The sequence below is a fragment of the Apodemus sylvaticus genome, chromosome 21 (assembly GCF_947179515.1).
Source record: "Apodemus sylvaticus chromosome 21, mApoSyl1.1, whole genome shotgun sequence".
Lineage (NCBI taxonomy): Eukaryota > Metazoa > Chordata > Mammalia > Rodentia > Muridae > Apodemus > Apodemus sylvaticus.
In genome coordinates, this window is record NC_067492.1 from 35,860,771 (window position 1) to 35,888,745 (window position 27,975).

The 27,975-nt window shown below is 45.3% G+C and overlaps 2 protein-coding genes across 8 annotated transcripts in view; one reads left to right on the forward strand and one right to left on the reverse strand.

Moving 5' to 3' along the window:
- The window catches only part of Psme3ip1 (proteasome activator subunit 3 interacting protein 1), a 28,941-nt gene extending 6,064 nt beyond the window's left edge, over positions 1–22,877 (forward strand). For all 6 annotated transcript variants that reach the window (XM_052167160.1, XM_052167158.1, XM_052167161.1 and 3 more), the window contains 7 exons: positions 3,994–4,089; positions 4,521–4,658; positions 5,323–5,421; positions 6,036–6,157; positions 11,424–11,554; positions 16,355–16,419; positions 21,964–22,877. In XM_052167160.1, the coding sequence (XP_052023120.1) occupies positions 4,532–4,658; positions 5,323–5,421; positions 6,036–6,157; positions 11,424–11,554; positions 16,355–16,419; positions 21,964–22,184 (765 nt within the window). In that variant the 5' untranslated portion in view covers positions 3,994–4,089; positions 4,521–4,531 and the 3' untranslated portion in view covers positions 22,185–22,877. The remainder of the gene's footprint in view (positions 1–3,993; positions 4,090–4,520; positions 4,659–5,322; positions 5,422–6,035; positions 6,158–11,423; positions 11,555–16,354; positions 16,420–21,963) is intronic.
- A 4,371-nt stretch (positions 22,878–27,248) lies between these two features.
- Cpne2 (copine 2) overlaps positions 27,249–27,975 on the reverse strand; it is a 39,629-nt gene continuing 38,902 nt past the window's right edge. For both annotated transcript variants that reach the window (XM_052167155.1, XM_052167154.1), the window contains exon 16: positions 27,249–27,671. In XM_052167155.1, the coding sequence (XP_052023115.1) occupies positions 27,564–27,671 (108 nt within the window). In that variant the 3' untranslated portion in view covers positions 27,249–27,563. The remainder of the gene's footprint in view (positions 27,672–27,975) is intronic.

Here is a 27,975-nt window from a genome sequence, read left to right on the forward strand (position 1 = left end):
CTAGAACAGAAACTACCTATGGAATACTTTTGAAATATGCAAGATGGAGCCCTCAAAAAAGAAATAGAAAGGAAGGGGTCCACTTCCCATAAAAAGGAGAGAGTAGATTAAGGAAACCTCACCCAGACGTAGAGACAACAGAACTTGGTGACAGGTGGAATATAAAAGTATAGAGAAGGAAAAGGACTCTCGGTGCATGCCCAAGTCTTGAGCCTGGGAGACCGTCCATCCGTATGTGTCCTGCGGTATCTAATTTCCCCTGCACTCTTCACTTTAGTGGCTTTATGTACCATATTATGTGGGTTAAGTGTAAGAGTATACTTACTTCTTTTGTGTACTTTATAGAGTCTAGCCCAGTGTTGGAGAAATAGTAGAATACCAGCTTACATGTGGAGAGAATGATATATGTGACATTAAAGTTTTATGTGCTTTCTAACTTCTCAGTTTGGTGTGGTCCCTTTCTCACTTAAAAGGTCATATTTGTTTATGACTGATTTCTTCCCATTTCTTGAGTGCACACAGTTTCTTTTACCACTGTACTCAGTTCAGAGCTTAATGTAGTTCTGTATGGTAATGGGAAACCTTTCAGAGCATTTTGAAATGTGCCAAGTGCTTTGCATGAATCGTCTTGTTTTCCCACACAAAGACTTTATGTTGTACAGGGTTGTCTTGGTCACCTTTGGTGAGTGTGATCTGGGGATAAGGATGTCAAGACTCAGAAGAATTAAGTGACTAGCCCAGTGTCATACCAAGTTCTAATCCTGGCAGAGCCAAATTCTGAACTTAAGTCTTTTGCTGTTAGAGCCCATGGTCTTTATCATTGCTTGTGCCCACCTTAATAAGAACACAACAGAAGGCATTTGCTATAGATTAGTTGAATTGAGCAGTCTTATATTGAAAGATGTGTAAGGTTAAGCTAGCTTGTCTTGCACTATTATTTTGAAACAAAATCATTATATAGCTCAAGCTGCCCTAGAATTTATAATCTTCCTGCGTCCGCCTCCCTAGTGCTGGGATTACAGGCGTGAGCTGCCATACCCAACTTATATTGCTGAGGTTATGAACTGAAAGAAGATTTTTTGGAGAAGAAATATTCTGAATAGGATACAGAATACTCAGAATTTGGCTATTCATTACTACTTTTGTAAGTGTCCAAGGACAGCTTGCAGGAGTCCATTTTTCCTTGCACCATGTGGATTCTGGGAATTAAAGTCAGATCATCAGGCTTGGCGGCACACATGGTTACTCTGAGGCATTTGCTGGCTGTTTTTTGAGATCTGTCTTAAGTATTCAAGAGTGGCCTTGAACTCTTGATCCTCCTGTATCTCTTGAGCTAGGATTACAGGCATACATGTACCACCAAATCAGGCAAGTTCCACTGCTTTGAAGCACTTTTATCTCCGTCTTGTAGGATTAAAATACTGGGATGTTTTCCTTTGAAAAGCAGCAAATTAAGAGTAGGAGTTACCTTCCTATAACTAAAGCATTGTCATGTTGGCAAAGAGTCGCCTTTTGTCATCTCAAAATTTATGTGTAGATTTCATAGAAACAGATTTCAGAGCAAGAACTGTAATGTGGAAAGGGAGATAGTTATCTGGAAAGGGAGCGCAGTGGCCCATCTTAAAGGTCTAAAATAGGAATTGCTGATTCTGTCTTTGGTATGTGTGTTGGATCCTGATGCCAGGAGGAGGCTGTGAGGACCTGTCCTATTGTGAGTTATTTATTAGGAAATAGGAGTAGGGGGAGGAAAGTAGACACTTGATATAGGGTGAGAAGGGAGACTTTCAGCAAATGGTAGAAAGGGGACAGTAAGGGTCCAGCATGACTCCCATTTCCCCAGTGCCTGCATGGTTCATATTCTCTGCTGGGGACATTTCATAAGCTGTTGGGTCTTGTTTCATAAGAAATTGCTCCAAAGAGCTTGAGGAATTTTGCAAAGTCACGGAGACAAGGTAATCCTGCTTTTGTCTTGAGTACCTGGTTGCAGGCATCGAGTGGTGTTACATCCCTATATCCAAAGAACCTGCACTGTGGGCCAGGTGGGGGTAAAGCCTTCTCTCAGGTGACTGAGTTTTCTTTCTAGCGATTGTCACAATTCTCATTTTTCACATGGAACTAAACCTCAACAGTTGCATGGATTCAGGCTGAGATAATTTCTTCTGTTTTGAATGACTGGGTTTAATGCCCTGATTTCATTTTTTTTTTATCTTTACTAAACAAAAACATTGCATTCTGAGCACTGGAATCTGATATAGAAGATATAGCTGAAATTGATGAGCCCTTGTTTTCTCGTATGTCTCTCCCCAGGCTGAGGAATGAACCCAGAGCCAAGTATACTAGCTACATTCCCAACATGATGGTTTGAATGAGAATGGTCTCCACAGGCTTGTATATTTGCTTGGTCCCTAGTTGGTAAAACTGTTTGGGAAGGATTAGATGAGGCCTATTTGGAGGAGGTCACTGGAAGTGAGCTTTGAGGTTTAAAAGCCCCTCTACATTCCCAGTTACCTCGCAGCTGTCTGCCTTGTGTTTATGGATCAAGATGTAAGATCTCTCAGCTACTGCCTTAGCACCATGCCTGCCTGCCTGCCTGTTGCCATGCTCCTCACCCTGATGGTAATGGCTCTAACTCTCTAGAAACCTGAGCCCCAAATTAAAACCTTTCTTTAGTCATGTTGTGTTTTCACAGCAATAGAAAAGTAAGACACCAGCCCTTACTTTTTTGAAATAAGGTCTCACTGTGTGGCACAGATTGGCCTCTAGTCCACTTTTCTGCCCCAACTTTCTGAGGGCTGAGACTATAGGGATTGGTTACCATGTCCAGCCATGTCTTTGTTTTAGTTGAGAGTATGTGTTTCTGAGGAGGAGTATGATGAAGTGGGTAGAAATGTGATTTTTGAGACAAGGTATCATACAGGCTGGCCTTGAACTTGCTGTGTAGTCTAGGCTCATCTTCATGAGGGTTACAGTCATGTGCTACCACACCTAGCTGAGATTATGAAAATTAGATGTCATACTTGGTCTTGATCCTTAACTCTACCACTTGCTGCCTATATGCTTTGAGCAGGTGGTTGAGCTTGGGTGCCAGCTTCATCTGTGACGAGTCTTTCTCATAGGCTCTGTATGCAGAGAAACTTGATAACACACAAAGTATATAACACACATGAGGAGCTTTATTTACATTGTTAGGTTGCAAGTACCCTGTAGCTGTCTTCAGACACTCCAGAAAAGGGCGTCTGATCTCATTATGGATAGTTGTGAGCCACCATGTGGTTGCTGGGATTTGAACTCAAGACCTTCAGAAGAGCAGTCAGTGCTCTTAACCACTGAGCCATCTCTCCAGCCTCAGACTTCCTTAAAAAATATGTGTATGGGTATTTTGCCTACATATGTTTGCACCAAAGCCAGAAGAAGGAATTATAGACAGTTTTAAGCCAAAATGTAGGAACTGGGTATTGAACTAGGGGAGAAATCAGAGCTCTTAATCACTGTACCATCTGTGTAACCCCAGATTTTATTTTATGGATTATCAAAGGTTATCTTTGTATAGACATTGGGTTGGGCTGTATTTGTGTCTCTTTGGTAGATAGTAATCTTATAGCTAACACAAAATATGTCTGAGTAGATAATTAACTAATTCTTCAGAAAAAAATTTTAAAAACCAACAATCCAAGGTTTGCACGTGCTAGGCAAATGCTATAGCACTGAGCTACATCCCCAGCTCCAAAATGTTGACTTTTACGAGGAATAAGACATTCATTCCCATCTTTATCTTCCTGCTTCTCTGTAGAGTTGAAGACAAAGCAGAAAGGAAGCTTGGTGTCTTGTATATCAGGGTATGCATTAAGGGTTTGGGGCTGTAGGAATAAGGAAGGCCGCTGCTTCACATGGAGGGCAGGCAGCAGCCACTTACTGTGGAGAGCCTTGGGCTGAAGGTTAGGTAGGATGGGCTCTTCTGCTCCCGCTCCTTACACTCGTGTCTTGTTTTCCTAGATCTCCACCTCCCTGCTTTACAGACTAGACTTGACTGCTAAAGTGCCTCGAGTACCTGAGAGTCTCCATTAGACTCTGCTGTGGAAGCAAGAACAGGTAAATCAAGGCAGTGTCGCGCTCTTGAGATAGCAACAGGAAGAAGGTGCAGTGGCAAATATTGCGCTGTAAAGCAGGATGTGAGCTGAGAACACAAGTGTGGAGCCCAGAGGCCCATTTGTCTAGAGTGCTGCCTGCGACAGGGAAATAGCTTCAGTGCGGCATGCTGTGGAACACCATGTCAGAATGGTCCTAGAGTCTCTCAGTGACTGTGGACAGCACGGATGTGTGCTGCCTCATAAGTCAGGATAGGCTCCACACCTCAAGTGCTGGAGCATAGATGTGCACCCTCACACCCCATCCATGTGGTGCTGGGGATCGAACCCAGGGCCTGTGCATGCTAGGCAAGCATTATACGACCGAGCTCAATCCCTGCCCTGCTCTGCAGAATTTTAATTGTAGTTCTCCTTTGAATTTTTTTTTTCCTGTAGACTATTCCATTATGGATGGAGGAGACGATGGTAACCTTGTCATCAAAAAGAGGTTTGTGTCTGAGGCAGAACTAGATGAGCGGCGCAAACGGAGGCAAGAAGAATGGGAGAAAGTTCGAAAACCAGAAGACCCAAAAGGTGTGCAGATAGGCCTGGAGCTCGGCATCATTCATTTAACCTTTTTTTTTCTCAATAATTTGTTTTTATATGTATTAGTGTTTTGCCTGCATGTGTATCTGTGTGAGGCTATCAGATGCCCTGGAACAGACAGTCGTGAGCTGCCATGTAGGTGCTGGGATTGAAACCCAGATCTTCTGGAAGAGCACCCCTTAACCACTGAACCACCTCTCCAGCCCCTCATTTAACTCTTTAATCTTCGCAAAACCCTACCAGGAAGGTGGTAATTATCCTCACTGGAGTTTAGGAGCCAGGCTCGCAGGGTGAAGTAGGCTATGTGAATTCTCCACAGCAGAACCAGTGCTCCATATTTGCCCTCCTCCCCCACAGCACCTTCCAGGAGATTCTGCTACTTGCTTGCTTGCTATGGGTGGAGGGGCAGTTTGAACTGAGATGCTGCTAACAGGTTTGAACTGGCTGCTCATCCAGGTAGCAACCTGACATTAATAGTTGTCTTTGGAAACTGCCTGCCCCTTTCTGTCTGAGGTACAAAGGGAAACTATAGACTTTGTATCATTTTCACCCTCAGATGCATAGAGACGTAACTATTTTTCCAGCTCTTTGTGATTCCAAAATAATATGAAACAACCTAAATTCTGTCTCCTTTATCCTGTCTCCCTTTCAGAATGTCCAGAGGAGGCGTATGACCCCCGGTCTCTGTATGAGCGGCTGCAGGAACAGAAAGACAGGAAGCAGCAGGAGTATGAGGAGCAGTTCAAATTCAGTAAGCTTTAGAAAATTGACATTTGAGGGGCTCACTGGGCCTTTTGATGTGCTTTGGCCCCAAGAAACCATCTTTGTTCCTAGCAATAGACTATCTTGATTATCCAGCCTCCAGGAGCTCAATTCAGTGGAAAAAGACAATCTTCTGCTTCCTTTTTACTTAGAGCTTAAGGTACCATTTGAATTCCGTGCTAATTCCTAGTAATGGGAGAAATGCTTTGACTTGATGCCATGCTATTTATTAAAAAGCCATGGTGTTTAACTGTCCTTTCTTGTAATTGCCCGAAGAATCTGCTGCTTGTTTAAAAAGGAAAAAGACCAGTGGTATGGCTCATGAGTACCAGTGTTTGTTGTGTAAGCTGACAACCTGAGTTGATCCCCAGATCCCACAGTTAGAAGGAAACAATTGATTCCCAAAGGCTGTCCCTTAGCCTTCATGTGTGTGTCCTGGTGCATGTGTACACACACCATACACAGAATAAACATCTGGGGAGGGAAAAGTCAAAGAAGACTGTCTCAGTTTCTGCAGTGCTCCCTCAGTCTCCTCAGTGCTCCCTCAGTCTCCTCAGTGCTCTCTCAGTCTCCTCAGTGTTCCTTGTTCACTTATTTTCTCAGAAAACATGGTAAGAGGGTTAGATGAAGATGAGACCAACTTCCTTGATGAGGTTTCTCGGCAACAGGAACTGATAGAGAAGCAGCGAAGAGAAGAAGAACTGGAGGAACTGAAGGAGTACAGAATATCCTTTGTGCTTGGAAAGAAATGGCTTGCTTTCCTCACAAATATAAAGCAGCCTTCTACCTAGTCCTTTACAGTGTGTTAGCACTGATGTCCCTGTGACTCTGAGTGATTGATTGGCTCTGACCGGTGGGGTGTGTTGCATGTGTGTATCTATTATTGTAGTCAGAATTCCATGTTTTTCAGGATTAACTATGCATAAATTCTCAAGTCAGTAGTGGGGTATTCTTGCCTTGTAGGATTAGACTTAGATGGGCAATGTAGCCAATCTCACTGGAGAGACATCATCTCCTGAGATTTAGAAGCTAATGTTTCTGATCTTTTATATGTATGTGCACACAGTGCTTACTGAAGTCAAAGACAATCTTCATGCAGTGGCCCGCCCTCTCACTGCCCTAGGCCCTTGGATAGGATCTCTATGGTCCTGAGCCCTGCTATGCCAGCTAAGCTGCCTGGCCAGTAAACTCCTAGGATCTACCTGTCTCCACCATGCCTGGTTTTTATAGACGTGCTCAGGATTGGAACTCAGGTCCTCATGCTAGCCCAGATAGTGCTTTTACGAACTGAGTCATCTCCCCAGACCTCAACGGCATGTTCAGAAACACGGCGCTTACTCTTCTGTTTTTAGCAAGATTAGACAATCCTCCCATATACTGAGAACTATTCCTGTAGTGAGCTTAGGGAACAAGGAAGGTCATTTTTCTTTGACTTAATATTGCCTTGCTGGAAATACCTACTTGTATAACTTTATTCCCATTTTCTTGAGATGGTCTCACTGCATAGACTAGGATGGCCTCAAAGCTGTGATCCTCTTGCCCCTCGAGTGTTAAAGTTACAAATGAATACCACATGCCTTTGAATGTCTTACTTAGCTCATGAAAGGTTGTCAGTTCATGCCGCATTGAGCCTAATCATGCTTCCCTCCATTAGAGTCTTTTCCCATCTCTGTCTACTCTACTCTGCCTTAGCCAAAAGTACTTACAAAGGGTTCTCGAAACCTCTCTAAATCTTGCTGTCTTTCTCATCACCCTGCACTTTCTTCCGTATTGCTAGGGTTACTACTAGTTGGTTTCCATTTCTCTTTGCCTCAACAATCTATTCTTCAGGCAGAAGTAGGAAATTGTAAAAGTTACCTGGCAGCATGTAACTTTACTATTTGAAACATTCCAGTGATTTTATTCCCTGTGGCAGTTAGTCTAAAGTAGACCTCTTATTTTGAGACAGGATCTCACTGTAGGTCTCACTAAACTAGAACTCCCTTTGTAGACCAGGCTAGCCTTGAAATCACAGAGATCCACCTGCCTCTGGCTTCTGAGTGCTGGGATTAAAGATGTGCACCCCCATGCCTGGCTCAAGTCAGCATTCTTTTATCAGGTTCTGTTGGCATGACAGGGTAAACCACCTGGGTTCTGTAGCCGTGCTTTCTGGCGTTCACTTTACTCTAGCCTTTGGCCTTAAGTTCCTTGAACATTAAATGGATTCTATTTCAAGGCCTCAAATTCATGGTTTCCTCCACCTGAAATGTTCTTCCCTCAGATTTCCCAAGGCCAGCATTTCATGACTTAGGACTCAGCTCTGTACTCCTTTCCTTAAGCACTTTGTCTCGTTGCAGCTCCTGACTGCTGAGCCATTACATCCTGCATGCTACCAAATGGTGTCACTTGTTATCTGGGGATTTATACATTCTAAGCACGTGCTCTACTACTGAGCTACTCAAGCCCTATAATTTTGTTTTAAATAAGGCACACTTTCATTTGTTTGCTTTGGCTCATTTTATCTCTTTACTGCTAGAATGTAAAATAAGTTCTATAACAACCAGAATGACTGAAATTTTTCCCAGTGCCTGGAATATAGTAAATTCTCAATAAATATATAAATAAATGAGTATATAGCCCATAGGAGGTAGTCCTTTCTAACTTTTACCCTTCTGCCAGGAAAGCCTATTTGGATATTTCATGCTTGTAAGTTGAGTAAACTCACTGTTTTGTTTGAACATGTTTCATCAAGGAATTGATAATTGATGGTAGGACAGAGTCAGTGTGCATCTCTGGGTGACTTGGAATTTACTATGTAGACAAGACTAGACTCAGAAGTCTACCCACCTCTGCCTCCCCAGAGCTTAGATTAAAGGTGTCTGCCACTATGCCTGGTTTGATGGTAGGATTTTATATTTGTATTAGCTAGTATTTTCCTGCAGAGTGTATACAGTAGGTCCAATAAACAGTAGTGTAGGAAGCAATGTGGGCAGATGCTCTGGGACGGAATGTCAGTCAGAGCTGGGGGCATAGGTACCGGCTTCCAGTCTTGGTTCCAGTGCATTCTGTGGCTGGCAAAGTTACCCCTCACTTTCAGCTGTAAACTTAAGACTGACTCTTCTGAACTTTTGCCTCTGCCCTGAGGAATAACAGCGTGAGCTGGCACATCTGTGGAGAGGGGCAGGCCTTTCTGGATCATGCATCAAACACGGGCCTTTTTACGCTTTTCATAAAAATCTTTTTTATTTTAGGTTGGTGGACTAGCAAATAAGTGTCCACCAGAGGAACATTATAGAAAATAGTGCTATTGCTGTAAAATGCCCTTCAGTTTTCAACTAAAAGGATGAAAGAACCAGAAAGTGCTTCATCTAGTAAAGTCTGACATTTTTGAGATGTGTTTGTTTTAGAGAGAGGGAATTTTGATGTGAATAAGAAAAAAATTTCTACTTGCTCCCTGCCAAAGGATGGAACTTTCTTTAACTAAAAACATTTGTTAGTTGAGGAGTAGGCCCTAGCATGCATGTGGCGGCGGCGGCTGCAGCGGCGGGTCATATGTGACAACTTGTGAGAGTGGACCCACTTCCTGCCATGTGGAGCCCACGCCGCGGGTCATATGTGACAACTTGTGAGAGTGGACCCACTTCCTGCCATGTGGAGCCCAGGGTCACCCGGGCTGTTAGGCTACATGCAGCAGGTGCCTTTTTATATACTTTAAAGAAATGAAAAGTTAAATGTTTTCTTTTTTTTTTTTTAATCTGTGACTGGTTATTAGAAATCCATGCATGTTTTGGTATGCTCATTTTTTTTCTATTTTTTTTTAACATTTTAGTATTTAATATTGAGCAAGTTTCTTTTGTTCTTTCTTCTTTTTTTTTTTTTTTTTTAGCTCTGTGCCTTAGTGACAAAGTTATAGGTAGAAACTGCAATGTCCTAATAACAGTTTTTCAAAAATATTTATTTGTTTATTTATTTATTATATGTAAGTACATTCTGGCTGTCTTCAGAGAGCCCAGAAGACGGTATCAGATCTCATTATGGATGATTGCAAGCCACCATGTGGTTGCAGGGATTTGAACTCAGGACCGTGAGTAGTCAGTGCTCTTAACTGCTGAGCCATCTCTCCAGCCCGGACTTCAACTTTTTTTTTTTTCAAGACAGGGCTACTTTGTAGACCAGGCTGGTCTCGAACTGAGAAATCCGCCTGCCCCTGATTCCCAAGTGCTGGGATTAAAGGTGTGCACCACCACTGTGACTTTGACATTTTTTACTAGGAAAATTATGTCTCTTGTTTCAACACCCCCTCCCACCCCTACTCCCCCAATAAAAAGGAACATTTAGGGCTGGTAAGATGGCCCAGGAGTTAGCCCCCGATGGCCTGAATTTGATCCCTGGGACCCATATGGTAGAAATCGAGAACTGACTCCTACAAGTGGTCTTCTCACCTCTATACACTTGCTGGAAAACATACATCCCATCTTCCTGTGTGTGTGTTTAAATGTAATTTTAAATGGATAGACACTTGCCACCTAGCCTGCTGTGTGTGATGAGGTGATCCCCATTTCTCCATCTTTCAAAGGCTGTTTCTTGGATTTCTTGGGCACTAGATGTCACTGTTGTCCAGTAAGGCACTGCTGCATCCTAACAACTGTCAGATATTTACCTGCTTAGTAAGTTGTGAGGAAGATCCAAAACAGAAGGGACACATGCTAGCTGAGAGAACAGCAGGAGGGAGCAGCCTTGTGAGTTGGTGATGGCCGTGATGTGACAAGTGCCCTGCCTAGGGCTTTCTGCCTTTTGTGCTCCTGGGGAGTGAGCCTAGGACCTTACATGTGCTAGGCAGCCTCTCTAGCCCTGAGCTGCATCCTAGCCTTTTTTCTCCTTTTTATTGTGAGACAGGAAAGTTAAAAGTTCTGGGACATAGTGTCAGTCAGAGCTGGGAGCATAGGTGCTGACTGCCAGCCTTGGTTCAGTGCACTCTGAGCCTGAGAGTTGATGCAAAGCTGCCCCTCAGTTTCATCTGTAAACTTAAGATTTGACTCTTCTGAACCTCTGCCTCTGCCCTGAGGACAACAGAATACAGCAGAGCTGGCACAGCTGGGGCTGGCTTGACCACTCTAACCCAGAGGAGGGCTCTACCCTCTCAAGGAGTTGGAACATAGGCCTTCACCAACAGGTCAAACTTGTCTGCCTCTCTGTCTCTCTGTGTGTGTGTGAGTGTGTGTGTGAGTGTGAGTGCATATGGAAATTTAGAGGACATTTTCTAGAAGTCTGTTCCCCTTTACTATGTGTGTACTATTGTGTGTTGTACTCCAGCATTGTGTCAGGTGCCTTTACTCCCTGAACCTTCTTGGCAGCCATTTAACAAAGGTCTTAAGGAATGAATATAAAGGAAATTGAGAAGTTATTATGACTTCCTTAGAAATAAGTCTTACCTTTCCTTTTTTTGTGTTGTTTTGTTTTTTTGAGACAGGGTTTCTCTGTGTAGACTAGGCTGGCCTCGAACTCAGAAATCCACCTGCCTCTGCCTCCCAAGTGCTGGGATTAAAGGTGTGTGCCACCACTGCCGGGCAAGTCTCACCTTTCAAAGGTGAAATTGGATTTGCAGAATGTCTCACGACTGTTCAGGTGAGAACCATAAGAACCAGCTTGTCCTGCTGCTGCAGTACCTCAGCGTACTCCAGCAAGAAGATTCTAAATGAAGAATCCTACAGACAAAACACAGGAGCCCAAAGGCCATTTTCAAAAGCATAGGCAGGGCTGGGCACATTCATGAGTTTGAGACAGGAAATGACTAAGACCTAACCTTCACACGTGCACACAGCGATACACACATGCCTCATTCACATACCCATGTGCATGTACACACAGGGTCTGGAGGTTCAGGTCTATAACCCTTGGGAGGCCAAATCAGGAAGGTCTCATGTGTGGATTATATTTGTTGTCCTCTGGATTTACTTTTGCTCTATAGCATTTCTTCCTTTTGGTTAATCGGACCCTTAACCTGTAACTCACAGTAATCTCAACAAGGTTGGAATTTCTGCAGAAAATAAGGAAGTAGAGAAGAAGCTGGCTGTGAAACCCATAGAAACCAAGAACAAGTTCTCCCAGGCAAAGCTGTTGGCAGGAGCTGTGAAGCATAAGAGGTCAGCGAGCGGGTGCACACGGTGACAGTCTCCTTCTGGCCACATAGTCTGAAATGCCACTTGCAATGGTGCCCAGAGCAAATGGCTATCCAGAGCATGTTGCTGTGACAATGCTCCAGTATGCGCGCCTCTCTCCCCTGCCAGATTTAGTGTCCTGGTAGCCTTTGACCCTAGCCTGATTGGATTGCTCATTCAGCTGACAGACAGCTCCTTTTCACTGAGCACCTGCTGGAGGTTAGATTTCCTCTAATGGCCTCACAAATTGCTCTCACCAGTTCCTCAGAGTATCGTTTATTATGACCCGTTTTACAGATGGAAAGACAGCTGGAGAGATGAAGAACTTTTGTCCACAGTTGTACAGTAATAAAGCAAAAGTTCAGTGTTGAGCCTTTGTATCTCTAGGCAAACGAGGCGGCCAATGCCTCAGGATTGTTGTTGGTGAGGGGGTAATGGTGGAGGAGGAGCTCAGCTGGAAGTGTGCTTCCTGCAACTTAGAGAAGGGCTTAGAAAGATGATGACAGGGTAGGGCACGGGGCACTGATGGACAGGCGAGGGAGAAGAGACCCAGAGAACAGCTGCTACAGAGAGAGGCCTTGAGAGAATATGGCAGCTGTGACGGGTTAGAGACCTGACTACCGCTCACTCTGACTGATGTGGGGGTAGCACTGCTGGAGATTCTGATAAGTTCTTTGTCATGTTTGCTCTTCCCTTTTCAAATCCTGAAATGGCACCAAAGTGATTGAATCAGCTTGACCAACCAGACGGTGGGCGAAGTGATGTAAAGTGCAGTCTATTAGGAAAATCAATATGGTGTATTGGCAACCAGCCAGGTGTTTTGAATAGAGTGTATTGATGCAGCCTTGTGGTTTGGCACATCCTCTATCTGCTGCAGATGTTCCTAGGAACACTGAGCACATGTAAAATGTCATCGTGGTACAGCGCGGCAGGGGAGGATTATAGTCTGAGGAAGAACCTTAACCAACCACGAATCTTTAACACCCCATGTAAGTCTCCCAAAGTCCACCAGCTCTCAGGGATCAGACCTGGGCCAGTTTGATGAGTTCTCCAGGTGGGCAGTTAGCTCTTAGGTACTCTTGCATTACCAAATGGTATTGCAACTGTCTCCCTTGATTACTCTTTATATCATACTTAGGAAAGGTTCTGTTAGCTTATTTGGTAATCTGTATAGAGTGTCTCTTGGGTTTTCAAAGTACATCACTTAATGTTGCTCTCGAAGCAAGATGACACATTAGCCTCTTGGGGCAGGAATTTCAGCTTCCCTGCCTTGGTTTATTAAACTAGCACCAGAGAGTTTGTCAGTGATGAGCACTTCTAGGCGACACACCAGTTACAGGTTAGTAACTGTAAAGTGTGGGAGTCCTTGTCGTCAGGACAGTTGCATGGGCAGATTCCCTGGGAAAATTTGGAGTCTCCCAGACTGTATGAAGAACCTAAACAAAATACCCTGTTTCATATCTTTTTCACGTTTATTCTTGTTTTATTGTGACAGATCCCTGTGGGATCCCCACGCTCATTCATTTTGTGTTCAGTTAGAGGCACTCAGTGCCATTTACTTCTGTCAGCTCTCATCGAGCACAGTTTTATATTTCCTACCATGTATTTAGAATTACCATTGTGATTTCTTTACCCAGGAATAATATTAAAATATATTTTAAGGTTTTTTTAAATATTTATTTATTATTTTATGTAAGTAAGACTGTAGCTGTCTTTAGACACACCAGAAGAGGGTATCAGATCTCCTTACGGATGGTTGTGAGCCACCGTGTGGCTGCTGGGAATTGAACTCAGGACCTTTGGAAGAGCAGTCAGTGCTCTTACCCGCTGAGTCATCTCACCAGTCCTATTTTAAGTTTTCAATATTGAGGTAATTTGTCCATACTCCTCTTGTTTCTAAAGTACTACCCCCCCCCACACACACACATATTACTAACACCTTATAATTCTAACATCTTAGAGGCTATGAAATACGGTACTTAGTTTTTCCTTACTAATCCTAACTTAATTGTGTTGTGGTATTGTTTGTATATCATGATTTTTATTCTAAAGATAGAATCTCTCTGTGTAGCTGTGGCTGGCCTGGATCTTGCCATGTAGACCAGAGTGCTCTTGATACCTGCCTCTGCCTCCCAAGTGCTAGTGTCATAGGTGTGCCCCACCATGCCCAGCCATCCTGGTTCCTTGGCAGGGTATAGACTAGGTCCCTTGTTCCTGGAACTGCTGTTCTAAGGACGTTGAAGAGACTGTTGGGTCTGACTCTCTGCCTGTGAGTTGGGATGTAGTTCTCAGCACCTGCTATAGCGCCACGAAGCTGCCGTGCTCTTCGCCATGGTGATAATGGACTAAACCTCTGAGGCTGTAAGCAGGGCCCCAGTTAAGGACTTTCTTATAGGAGTCACTTTGGTCATGGTGTCACTCCACAACAGAAGAACAGTGACTAAGACACCAGGGTTTTAGCAACTTCTGGATATAGTTAGGTTAGCAATGGAGAATAGTCATTGTTGGGGTTTTGTGTAAGCTCCACCCCACACCTACCTGGCAATAGCCAGGTATGCCCCGCCCCAGAGATCTGGCCCACTATAAGAGGGGCTACTTGCCCCTCCTCTTTCTCTTTGCTCACCTCTCTCCCACATACTCTCACCTCTCTGCCCCTGGGGTTCTTCCCTCCCCCCCTCCATGTGGTCATGGCCGGCCTCCACTCTCTCTCTCTCCTCTCTCTCTCCCTCTCTCTCTCTCTCTCTCTCTCTACCTCTCTCTCTCTCTACCACTAACTCCCATCCCCTATTCTGAATAAACTCTATTCTATACCATGTCTGTGTGTGTGTGGTCCCTCAGGGGCAGAGGTGCCTAGGCAAGGGCCCGCCTGGACACCATTCCCCACGCCGCCTAGCCACACTCATACACCCCTATACTCCCACCTTTAAGCCTCCTCATCATCCTGCTGAATCCTTCATCCAGAAGTAACCCTGACTCCTTCAGTCATCACAGCACCCCAGCCTGTTTGTTGCTTGATCCTTCCTTTCTTTTTTCCTTTGTCTTTCGAGACAGGGTTTCTCTGTGTAGCCCTGACTGTCCTGGAACTCCACTCTGTAGACCAGGCTGGCCTCAGACTCACAGAGATCCACCTGCCTCTACCTCCCAAGTGCTTGGATTAAAGGGGTGCACAGCCACACCAGCTGCTGTGATCCTCTTTTTAATCCATGCTTCCACTTACAATCTTTCTGGGTATTGAGTTTTGGCCGTAGAGGGAGGTTGATTTTAGGTTTTTAAATAAGTGTCTTTAAATGACTGCTTTAAAATGTATTTACTTAATCTAGTTTTTACTAGTGTGTGTGGTCTGTATTTAGATTTTAAAATATAATTTCTACCATCTTAATGCTGACTTCATAGTTTTCTTCTTTGTTTATTTACTTATTTATTTATAGAGCAGGGTGTATATATTCTAGTCTGGTCTCAAACTCTCTGTACTGCCAAAAGTGACCTTGGATTTCTGATCCTCCTGCTCCTTCTAAGTACTGGGATTACAGGGCGTGTCTCCATGCCTGGTTTATGCTATTTCAGGGGATTGAACCCACAGCTTTCTCCAGGTATTGGCCACAGTCTTAACTGCATCCTCAGCGTCCCTTTTACTTAAAAAAAATTTTTTTATAGTCTTGCTTTTGAAGAAAAGGTAAAAGTGACCTTAAAATATTTTTTCTTTCCACTATATATCCTTTGTTTCTGTTCTTTTAATGATAGATCTTGAAATTTAACAGACAGGCATACTCAGCAAAACTAAATAACTATTTTTAACTCCTTAAAAATTATGTAAACAGGCTGCAGTTCTGGCCAGGGCTGCAGTTCTGTGGTAAAGCACAGAAGCTTGTGGGCACTCTCTCCCCAGCACAGCCCCTCCCACCACCACCACCACCAAAGGGACCTCTAGATCTTGTGCTGCATTTGCTCTCTTCTGTGTACTACAATGGCCACAGGACCTTATTGTGTGTCATGCCACAAATTAGACTCTGGCCCATATGTATCAGATACCTGTTTAGACTCACATCACCATCTTTTCCTCTGGTATAATGTCCTTTTTCATTGAAATGTATTCTTCTGTCTTAGTGAAAATCCTTTGGGTGTCTCTGGATTTCATCAAAAATATTTCCTTTAATTATATTTTTGCCAGGCAATGGTGACGAATTCCTTTAATCCCAGCACTCGGAAGGCAGAGGCAGGCAGATTTCTGAGTTTGAGGACAGCCTGGTCTACAGAGTGAATTCCAGGACAGCCAGGGCTATACAGAGAAACCCTGTCTTGAAAAGCCAATGTGTGTGTGTGTGTGTGTGTGTGTGTGTGTGTGTGTGTGTGTGTATGTGTATATATGTATATATGTATATATATATATATATATATATTGGTTTTTATATATATAAGTAATTTATATATATATTTAAGTATTTAAGAGTAATTACACATTTCACAGTGATAAATATATATATATGTATGTATATATGTATGTATGTATTTGTGAAATTACTCTTGAAATCCATCAGTTGAATGATAAAGAAGGCAGAAAGGCAAAGTGTGCATGCTGTGTCCTTGGGTATGTTCGGAGGTTAAGTTCTCTTTCTAGCAGATTTTATATTTAAGAAGAGGATTGGAAGTGAAATGAAGGCTTTTTATTTCAATCATCCCAGCTCCTTGAGACTGCCCCAGACTCTCATAAATGCTTCTGGTGTCCTGACTCTCTGTGTTGGTTCCTAAAATTCAACATAGCTCAAATCACTGTGTTTTCTGTTACAGTTCAGAGAGTGGCAATAGTGTGAAAAGACTGAAACCAGACCCTGACCCAGATGACAAGGCTCAAGGTGGGTGCGGCCCCTTCATCCTACCCATGATGGATGGGAACTGTAGGAAGAATGCATCTTGTGTAAAGGGTTTCATTATTTCTCCTTAAACAAGCCTGCCTTAACTTAATGCCAAGGTGTTTTATACTAAGCAGGAATTTCTATCATGAATATGTCAGCTGCCCTACAAAAGTGATGTGTTACAAACCAGTAGCATTGATATATAACAATTGAGTTCTCCCAGGAGTGCTTGAGCCCTGGTCAGATGACCTCTGCTCACAAAAGGTTTTTCTCTGTCTTGCCAAATGCCAACTTTCTTGATTTCTCCTGTGGCAGACAGAATGCCCAGCTCCTGCTGATGGTTGGATTGCTCTGAGCCTAATGGAATTGAGGACTCTTATTTTCCTTGAAGGTGGTGACTTGTGTGGTGAAATCTGCCTCTGTATTAGGTAGCATGGAATTGTAAGTGGAGGGGAGTGCTCTTGAGCTGGAAGGAGGAGTCAGGAGTGTGCTGTTTGTTCCACCTGTGGGATTGAGGATCTAATCAGCTCAGTTGGTCATCTATAAAACAGGGCTTTCATTTATTTCCTTCTCAAACAAATAATGGATGCTTTTAAAATGTTTCTCCACAGTCCCAGGGATAGTAGCTGTACCTTTAAAAAGGATCTTTAGTGAAGTCTCTTTCCACACCCTCTTCCACCTGCTTTCATTTCCACAGAGAAACACCATTGTATGTTTCCTATGTGTCCATCCAGACCTACTGTGCACATGTAGAAGCAGTTCCATATGTCCTTCTAAATGCCTTCTTCTTGTCCCTGCATTCCCGTACAAGCTAGGCAAGAAACACCCGCCTTTGCTAGAAGGAGAGACCCTAGAAGAGACCGGCTAGCCTTGATGCTTGCGTCAGTCTTGCCCTCTGCAGGAGAAGGCTTTGCCTTGGTCCTCCTGAAGGAAGCTTCGACCCTGACAGAAATTCAGCTCCTCCACTGAAAATTAGCCTGGACTGAGCCAGCAAATGTACAAGGTGGCCTGTGTACTTTCTCCATCTGCCTGCATTCCAAGAACATTTCACTATTCATAATTTTCTGTGCTGAGTTGATATGACAATGTGGTCTGGCAAAGGCAGGAGTTGGCAGGAAATATCCCCCAAATGGTGAGCTCAGAGGGCAGCGCTTTGTTCTCTAGGCTGTACGTAACTGCTGTTGGAATGAAATTTGTCAGAGTTGCAGTCTTTTCTCTCTTGAGCTTCCTAGATAATTGGAGGTTCTGGTCCTTTCACTTAAGCAATTCAGGGTCATAATGGCCCCGGTGCGTGTGGCAGCTCTGTCCTCAGCGCGGCCTCCCATAGGCTAGCCCCAGCCCTCCTAGCACTCTGAACTTGATTCTGTTATTCTCTGCTGCTGAAAGCATTCTGTGTGGTGCATATTAACACAACAAACAGGAGGAATGAATTAACAACTTCTTGTCATTTCTCAAATATTAAAACCATCAGATTTTTACCATCACCCCACACTCCCCCATTTGCAAGGGAACTATAGAACGACAGTAACTCCCATCATAAATTCTGGCCTGCTCTGTGCCATATCCAGTGTGTTTCATGGGGTTGTGGTTGGGAGTCACCTCTCAGGTCTTCTGTGGAGTGGGCACCCTGTCCCTTCAGCAGGTGTCGTGCTCTTCCTTTATTGGAAGGATACTATGGGTGAGAGAGATGGGTGGGACGATTCTGCTCAGTTCAAATGGCCAGAATGTCCTTACAGTTTTTATATTTGCCCCTTTAAAAACAATGTCTGAGTCAGTAATATATGTATATAATTATTTAGAAAGGGGATGAAAAGATTACAGTAAAAAAGCAAGTCGCCCCTGCTCACTAGCTGTCAGCTTCTTCCCAGACCATACACACTGCTGCCGGTTTTTCATGTTTTTGCTTTTGTTTTCAGTCTTTGTCATATACGTACATAGGCATGTTCTGATTTCCCCAAATTACATCTGTTGTCCTGCTTCTCACCTTTTTCATTAGCCCATCTTAGAGAACATCCATGTCCAGTGAGGACAGACTCGTTACTGTTCCCTTCCTTCGTCCCCCACAGTCCTGATGATGGCACCCAGAGCTGTGTGTACTAGGGTAGCGCTCTACGGTTGAGTACACTGAGCTGTATTCCCAGCTACAAAGAGTAAAGCCAAGATGCTTCATTCTTTACCTCTTGCCTACTGTCCTAGTTCACTTCTCTGTTGCTGTAACAAACCTCCAACCAAACCAACTTGGAGGAGGGAAAGGTTTATCTTACACTTGTAGTTCTAGGTCCATTGCTATAGGAAGTCAAGGCAGGAACACAGTGGGAGCCATGGAGGAGGGCTGCTTACTGGCTTGCTGGCCATGCCTTGCTATGCTTGTTTTCTTAGAGAACCCAAGGGTGGCAGTGACTACAGTGGGCTGGGCCCTCCCACATCTATCATTAATTAAGAAGATGTTCCACAGATATGCCCACAGGTCAGTCTGATGAGCGCAATTTCTCAGGTGAGGTTTGTCCTCTCAGGTGATTGATTTGGTTTGTGCCAAACTGATAGTCAGCTGCACAGCTTCTGTAGACAGTTCCCTTTTGCTACTGTACGCAGATCAGAAACACCAGTGATATTGTGAGAAGTCCTTCCCTGCAGAGATGTAAACAACATTTGCCCCTTTCTTAGAAGGCCTCAACAACAAACCAAAGTACGATTCTCCCAGAATTTGCCCTGTAGGACCAGTGTGTTTATTGAGCGCACTTACAGATCATGGGTGAGAGGTTACTGCAGGAGCATGGAAGATCCCAAAGCAGCCACACTGGGGGTGTTCACTCAGCATGGTGATGGCTTGCTTCCCTTAGCTGCATAGATAGAGCTACCCTCAGTTAACCTTCCCCAGCCTATTCACTCTAGCACCTTCCAAAATACCCTAGCACTCTAGCTGGCCACAATTAGGGCAGTAGTATATATGGCTGGCAGTATTATATATGGCAGGAGTCTCCTTGTGTAACACAAGAATGAACAGTCTTTCTCTGAGTATTTGGATTAGTTTGTTGCACTGGGATTCTTCAGGGAAAGCCTTGGCATAGTGCTCTGAGCCTGGGAAGAACCCTTTACCTTTAGGAGGGAGGTCCAGTGACCCTCCCCATCTTTGCCCGCTCTGAGGGAAGTAAGCTATCAGCAGGCACAGCTTATCTGATAAAGGTCAGGGATATTTTGTTTGGAGGACCATGTTCTGCAACAGTCAGCTAAGTTTGGAAGACATTGCTAAATTTTCTTGAGGCATTCCTCCCTCATTCCTTCCTAATACATTGTTTCTGTTCCTGTGTTTAGAGTTCATGTTTTATTGTTTGAGAACTACTACTGTCATTTGTCTTTGTTTTCTTTTTGTTTTGTTTTGTTTTTTGTTTTGTTTTTATTTTAAAGACTAGGTCTTAAAAAATGGGACCACTCACAACAGCTGGATCCAATCACTAAGAAAATGCCCCACAGCTAGATCTTATGGAGGGAGGCATTTTCTCAGTTAAGGTTCCTTTCATATAACTCTAGCTTGTGTCAAGTTGACATAATACTGTGAAGCACAATTACCATGCCAACTTTTTGCAGTGCTGGGGTTCAAACCCAGGACTTCATAGCATGCTGGACAAAAAAACTGGTATAACTGACCTCTATTGCAGGGTGCCTACCACCACCATCACCACCACCACCACCACCACCACCACAGACTCATTAAGCTGTGCAACTACCATACCCTGCTCTTTGTGTTTTTTTGTTGTTGATTCTTCCTTCCTTCCTTCCTTCCTTCCTTCCTTCCTTCCTTCCTTCCTTCCTTCCTTCCTTTCGTGCAGGGGATTAAACGCAGAGCCCTAACCTTCTAGGCAAGTGCCTACCACTGAATAATTTCCCAGCCGTCCAACTTGTTTTTTTTTTTTTTTAACAGATTAGAAAATCTCTTTACATCTTACAAGTTGTTAGTTTTGTGATAATTGTTGTGAACATCCTTCACCACTGCCTGCACTGCCTCCTCTGCCCCTGACTGCAGTCTCCCGGACACTGCTCATTTTGCCTTCTGAGGTTTGGAGCACACATACCTCCAGAAGTTTCTCCCTTCCCTGCTAGAGAGGAGTGGGGAAAGGAAATCTGTGTCCTAGACAACTGATGACTCTTAGCTTCTCAGTAAAGCTCTAGACTCAATGTCCCTTCTGCATTCTCCTGAATGGTGGTGGGATCTGCACTGGTGCGATTTGATTTTCAGAAGGCAATCCCCAAGAGGGACATCCTTGCCGGGCCCAAGCAGTGACTCATGAACTCTGAGCTTTGGCGTCACTTTAGTACAACATCTTCTGGTGCAGATTTAGGTTAGTGTTTTAGTATAGCCTGTATACTTCCAACTTACTTGACTCCCCTCATCAGTAAGCAGGGAGAACACCCACATGCAAGTTGTTACAGTGAGTAAAAGGCTGCATTCAGAGGGAGGAAAGAATGGAGTGCCATTCTCAGTTTAGGTTTGTTTGACTTTTTAAAACATTTTGGTTTTTCATTTTGTATCTATGTATGTGTCTGGGAGTGTGTGCGTGAATGCAGCTGCACAAAGGCTGTCAGAAGGCTTCCAGGCCAGCCAAGCAGGACTTAAAGGTAGTTACAGGTTGTGAACTAGCTGGCATATTGCTGGGAACTGAACTCTGCTCCTCTTCAAGAGCACAGTGTGTGTTTTTTTGTTTTGTTTTGTTTTGTTTTTTGTTTTTTCAAGACAGGGTTTCTCTGTATAGCCCTGACTGTCCTGGAACTCACTCTGTAGACCAGGCTGGCCTCGAACTCAGAAATCTGCCTGCCTCTGCCTCCCAAGTGGTGGGATTACAGGCGTGCGCCACCACCGCCTGGCCGCTAGTGTGTGCTTTTAATCTCTGAACCGTTTCTCCATACCTCTTTACTTTGCCTTTAATTGTCATTCTGCATGTTGTGGATGAAGGCCTTTGTCTTCAGAAAGGGAAGAAAAGAGCCCAGATACTTGGTGACATTGTATATAGTTTTAAAATGTTTCCTTGGGGGGAGGGTGTCTCAACATAAAAGAATTAAAAGGTAAAAGTGGTGAAATCAGTTTCTGAGATGCTCCTCTCTCCCAGGGGTGGGAAATTGCCTCAATAAAGAGCACAGCTGCATGGCTAGTGTCTGCTGGTTGGTTCCTGGCCTCTTAGGTGTGGTATCTCACAGGTGATCTAGCCTCCTGTTGAGGGTCACAAGAGTAGCTAAGGAAGACATCAGGCCTGAGTCCCACTTGCTGTAATGTCATGACTTGTGAAGACAGGAATCAAACTATGATAGGTGACTACAAGGTTTGTTCCTATCTCAGAATGAGTGGGTGGCAAGAGAGGTGGGTAGTCTTCAAGTCCCAACTGTACTCTCTTCTCTGTCAGCTTCTCAACTGTGACACAAAGATGTCTGAGTCTCCTGAGATTGCACAGAGTTGTTCTGCAGCACTAGGACTTTTTTTATAGAAAGCCCAGACTGGGGGTGGCCCTTGAGCATTAGGAAGGGCGATGGCTAACCTCTGTCCTCCCTTTGCAGAGGCCCCATCCCGCATGCCTCTTGGCAGCTCCTCTCTGAGCGGACCTCCCTCCATCCACTGCCCGCCTGCCGCTGTGTGCATTGGCATCCTCCCCGGCTTGGGCGCCTACTCTGGGAGCAGCGACTCAGAATCCAGTTCAGACAGTGAAGGCACCATCAACGCCACAGGGAAGATCGTCTCCTCCATCTTCCGAACCAACACCTTCCTTGAGGCACCCTAGCTCCTGACCTTACCACCACAGGGAGCATCTCCTCAGAGGGTCAGATGCCAGTTCTACCTTGGCATCACCTCCCTCAAGAAATTTACTCACCTGCTTCCTGTGCACGTGACATTTTAACCTAAGTCAGAAATGTGTCACAGTCCACTCGTGGCTCAAACTGGGCTCGATTTATCTTTATACTCCAGTGCAGATGACCAAACCTGTCCCATTGCCATGAGGAGTCGGGGTTCAGGCTAGTCTCAGAAATGTCACTGACAGTGTAAGGACAGCATCAGCTGGCTTGCGAGGGTTCGGTGTCCCTTGCTGCTGTCCTGTTTATCTCCTCACCTAGCAGCACAGGAAGCAAGGCCATTCATTAGCTTCATATTCTTTGTAGGTGAATGGGTCGCTCGGTTCTCCCATGTTGTGTGGGCATAGAATGGGGCTGGCCGGCTGGTGACATGGAGCTGTCCCCTAGAACCAACCCTTCCGAGGGTGTGTGACTTAAGATTGCAAGCCACACCCACAAGGCTGTGAGCCAACTACAGCTCTTGAGATGACACTCTTCCGTGTTCTCCCCTCTCCGTCCAGCCTGGGGAGGTAGGAAGGAACTGATGAGGAGGACATGGCCGTCCGTCTTCTGCCCACCTTCTCTCCCTGAAAAACTGTTTTGATTTTGTTTTTGAAATAAAAGATTTAGTTTAAGATTCTAAACGTTAGAGAAGCAAACTTACTGAATCGTAGCCAGAAACTGTAACTGCTGATAGCTGTGTTAAAGAGATGACTAATGCCTGGCAGTTTCTGGACTCCTCAGACTGCAAACTAGCGGGACATGCCTGCATGGTACGGCTGCACGCTACTCCACCAAAGCGCTGCTGTTTGCACAGAGTTGTAGTTCTTGACTGTGACGCTGTTTCCAGCCAGTCTGAGGTGCTGCGCAGGACTTTTCCTTTATCCGGTGTGCTTTCCCCCAACCCCCAACACACACACACGACAGTTCTGGGCCGTGAGCAGCCAAAAGCAGCAGGCTCTTGCCTGTTTCTGTCTCAGGAGGGAGGGAGAGACAGACGAGGGAGGGAACGGGCATGCAGGACTTAGGGCTTGGGAGCCTGAGAGGTTCTCTCTTCTCGCTGGTCCCAGCATCCATTGTTTTTCCCTTCCTATGGGTGTGAGACTAGTGAGACACCGAATGTGCTGGCACTGACATACTGGCAGGCAGAGGAAGCTCCTCAGCTTTAACGTGGGCAGAGGGCCTGGATCTCCTCCAGCCCTCCTCTCCCCTTCCAGTGTATTGACACCGGGGCCTACCAGCAGATGGTGGTTTTCCTTCCCCATCGCCGATGCCTGTGAGCACTGCCATCCTTTGCAGAGCCTCCCAGTACTAATCTTTCCTGACTGTCAGTGCAGGCCTGTCAGCTCCCTCCTGACAAACAAGACGTTTAGGTAAAACTGCAAGCACCTTCTGCCTCTGTGTGTCATTGTTCCTATGACTGTGCTGTCATTCCCACAGCACGTGCCTGTATCCAGAGCAACCCTGAGCCATTTCAGGAGGTAGACCAAGACATCAAAGTCATCAGCTCCACATAGCTTGACTTTTCAGAAGCTAGTGTCTCCGTTGATGCTGAGAAGAAGATGGCAGGGTTGCAGGGTTTAAGACTGCCCGTTAACTTTAATATTTAGCCCTGTCAAGCGAGCTCTTGCTCTGTACCACATCAGCTTCCGGCTCTCCCACCACTTGAAGCTGATTGCGTTGAGCAGTCTTCAGACCCCGGTTTCTTTTCTTTTTGACAGTCTGCTATGTAGCCCAGGCTGGCTTACAAACTTACCAACCTTTCCTTTCCACTTCCCGAGTGCTAGGATCACTGATGAGTCCTTGACACCCAATTGCGATGTCTGTTTTTGGTGTTTCTGGTGCCCTTTTTACCATGTTCATTGTGCCTAAATGCTGTCACTGAAACACCACTTCTATGGCAAAGCAGGCCAACCAAGGGAAGCAGTCAGGGCAGACCTGCGGTTCCCTCCCACAGAAGGACAGAATGAGCAGAGATAGAAGGAAGACCTCAGAACACAGTCATTTGTGTACCTTGGCAGGTCTCTGCTGGGGATCAGATTAACCAGGGACCAAAAATAGCTGAAGGAAAGATTCCCTCTGTGCTGACCATGTATATAGAGACTTTTCTTATTCCCTATAAATGAGTGTAACAACTTCTAGCTTATGAAGGTTCAGGCATCGTAAATCAAGGACGCTAAGAATGACAGTATAGGGTCTGAGTAGGGGCCTGAGTGGCTTCTGTGCAAACAGAGCATTTCACAGACAGCACTTGAGCATCTGCAGGTGTTGACCTCTGATGGGGGCGGTCTGTGGATCAGTCCCGCCAGATGTACTCCTGCCTGCATTACTGGGTCTTTACAGGGGGTAAGAAAGTAAAGCAGAAGGTTGGGGTTTGTTTCTTTCCTTGTACATTATCTCCGGTGGCAGAATTCTTAGGATTCTGAGTCCTCTTGGGGAAAGCCCGCAGCGATCTGTTGTCAGCTCCACCTGGGAGACAGTGAACTGTCTGAGTTGTATCAGTGTTGCCTATGCCCTTCCTGTCTCTTCCTGACATTTGTCTACCTAAAGCTATTGCATACATGGGTGGGGAGGAAAGGGACTGGAAATTCAAGTCACCTGTTTCTATGAAAAGCTAGGAGGCCGATATGACTGGACCTAGACAGGTAGCTGACTTACTGCCTTGCACAGCTTCCAGAGGTCCCAGGATCCAGCAGAAAGAAAGGCCTTCAGACTGAAGTAAGACACACATGAATGCATACATGCACAAGCACCCACTACTCAGTAAAGTGCCTTGTCAGACCCCCCCAACACACACACATACACACACACACTTACTTTATGATTTGTTTGTTTTTGCTCTTTGCTTCCCAGCCCCTGAAGTCTCTCCTTTATGCCAGCTCCTCACTTAAGGGAAAAACTTGGTTTGCCCAGACCAGCCCCTTAAGAACTGTCTTTCCACCCTCCATAGATATGCCATAGTGATCTCATTACAGGCAGACAAGGTCCTTCACCTAGGAAACAGAATAATACCAACTTCCTATGGTCATATATAAATTAGAAGCTGCCCATGTCTGGGTAGAGTAGCCAGTGTATTAACATGCTACACACAGGTTTGTATGGCGCTGGCATTCCCCAGATCGTAACTAGAACACTGACATGTTGGAAGAGTCAGATCTGGTTGTCAGCTCCACCAGCTTCTGCCTTAGAACCAGTTAGCTAAATGTTAATTGCTTAGGCACACCGGATTCTTTGGCTCAAATGTCCTTGCTGTGGGTATGTGACTCAGCTGTCATCTTAGACCCCTCCAGGTAAAGGACAGCGAGCTCAGTGACAGTGAACAGTCGCTTGGACTTGGGTGGCTTCTTGGCACCCTGGCGTGCCCAGCCTAGTTAGACATGCTAGAATGGAATGCGAGTAATTGGTGCATGGCGCTTGGCTGGAATCTCGTCAACACTTTTGTAGTCACAAGTTGCACCGTCATGCCTTAATGACTCTGTCATGGGCTGGCATTGTTCCCCTACCTGCTAGAGAAATGGTTTCAGAGGGAGTTGGAATAGCATTAGCAGTCCTGGCCCTAGCAGCAGAAGAGAGACAGAAAGGCCTCATGGGAGACAGGCTACTCTTACTTCTGTGACACCACTGAGGCCTGCTCTGTACAGGTCAAGCAGTTGGGGGAACACGCTGCATTCATTGTTTTAGTGGACTTGTTTTTCATTCTGAAAAAGCACTCTGAAGCCAACCCTTCTGTACACTATAGAGGAACCCCAAATTCCCAGAGGCCCAGTGACTTGCTTGGGTTGCCCTGCTATGACAGAACCAGATTATGTCTTAAGGCTGGCTTTTTCTCTCGGGTGTGTGTGTGTGTGTGTGTGTGTGTGTGTGTGTGTGTGTGTGTGTGATGAGACTGGCTCCAACAGTACAGTCACCTACCTGGAAATTATATCTACTCCCTTGTTGGCTAAGCCAGTTAGTAGCTGGGTGTGGTAGCATACAACTTTAGTCCTAGCTACCAGAAGACAAAACAGGACAATCTTCATGAATTCAAGGCCAGTCTGGTCTACATGGTGAGTTCTAGGGCAGCCAGAGCTACATAGTGAGATACTGTCTCAAAAACAAAAGCAAGTATTTGGTGGCCACAGAAATTTGCTTCTCATTTCCACCATATACACCGTGGTCCCTGAGATTGGGACCTGCCTAGTGCTGATCATTTCCAGCAGCTAGGAAGGACTGGCCTGGAGAAGGCGGAGGAGGCTTAGTGTCCACAGAACAGTGTAAGGTCATTAGCAGCTTGAGCAGGAAAGCCCCCTGGAGATGCTAAGGGAGATGCTGGGGGTAGTAGGATATGCATGCACAGTGGTTAGAAACACTTCCATCCGTATTCTGCCTGTCTAGTAGGCCTGGTGTGTTTCCGTTTCTGCAAGATTGTGGTAGGGCCGTGGAAGGTTCACGAACAGTGCTGGCACAGGGAACTAGAAATATGGTACTAAGTAGAAATGTTCACTGTTACAGTCATGTCTGCTTGTCAAAAGGCCTAGAACTCAGCAAGAGAATATGGGTGTGGAGGGAAAGGAACAAGGAGGGGAGGGCTGGGCCAGTCTCGTGAAGAGGAGGTGTGTGCTAAGAGGAGCAGCAGGAACAGACATAATCTTGTTTAGGGTCCTGAAGCCAAAGACATTGCCTACTACACCCAGAGGAGGAAGTGGGTGGCTGCAGCCGCTGCCTGGATGCCATGTCCTGTGTCGGTTTCACAGGAATCACTACTGGTGACAGGGTCTGCATGTCCCCATGAGGAAGTGATCACACCAAGAACGGGGGTGAGGACGAGGGCCTTCCTGTTGGTTTTCTTTTCCAGATCAGTGAATGCCCATTGACCCTCACTAAGGAAGGAGCTTGACAGGCAACATCTGAAACTCCTTTATTACCCTGAGTTTAACAAATAGAACACAGTCACAGTATAAAAACAGCAAACCACCATACAAAGTATGCAGTAGGGATACATTCCTTCTTGCAGCTAGTTACTTAGAAAAAGCCAGTTATGATTGTAAAAATTTTATTCTCTTTAATAACAATAATTCCACCAAAATTATACAAAGTACATTCAATACTTAGAGTGGCAGGAGGGTTGGGGAGAGGAAGCTGGTTTGTCCTGGAAGCATCATCTGTTGACTCTGACAAAGGGGGCCCAGCTGGGCTGGGGAAGTTGGGGGTGGAGGTCCAGTTGTAAAAAATAAAAATGTGGACTGGTTTAAAAAAAAAAAAAAGGCCACCCACGAGGAAGCAGGGTGAGCGTGCAAGTCCCTGGGGTGGGGGCTGGGGGCTCAGCTGGCATGCTGCGGCTGGACGTGGGCTCAGGCAGGCTCTGAGTTGGTGGGGGGCAGGTTTTTATGCTTGAAATACTGCACAACTTGCTGAGGCAGCTCTGCCAACACCGCTTTCGCCAGAGTTTCTTTTGCTGCCTGTGGGGTCCAGGTGTGGAGAAACAGGAAAGAGGAGGAGGAGGAGGATTAATGTGCAGGTGAGAGATTCACCATCCCAGAGCTGTGCTAGCAGAGGCCCATAGAGGGCTTGAGGGCCAGGGCCCTCTGAAATGAGTAGACCTCAGCCCAGCCCAAATGCTAATCCTACCGCTAGCAGTGACTTCCTTGTCAGTGATGTTCTCTGCCCTTACAGGATGGGGAAAGACCTTAGAGGATGAATTTGGGGGTGGGGGTGGGGGTGGAGGGGGGTAGAAATGCTGTTTTAGCCTCCTCAATCTGAAGC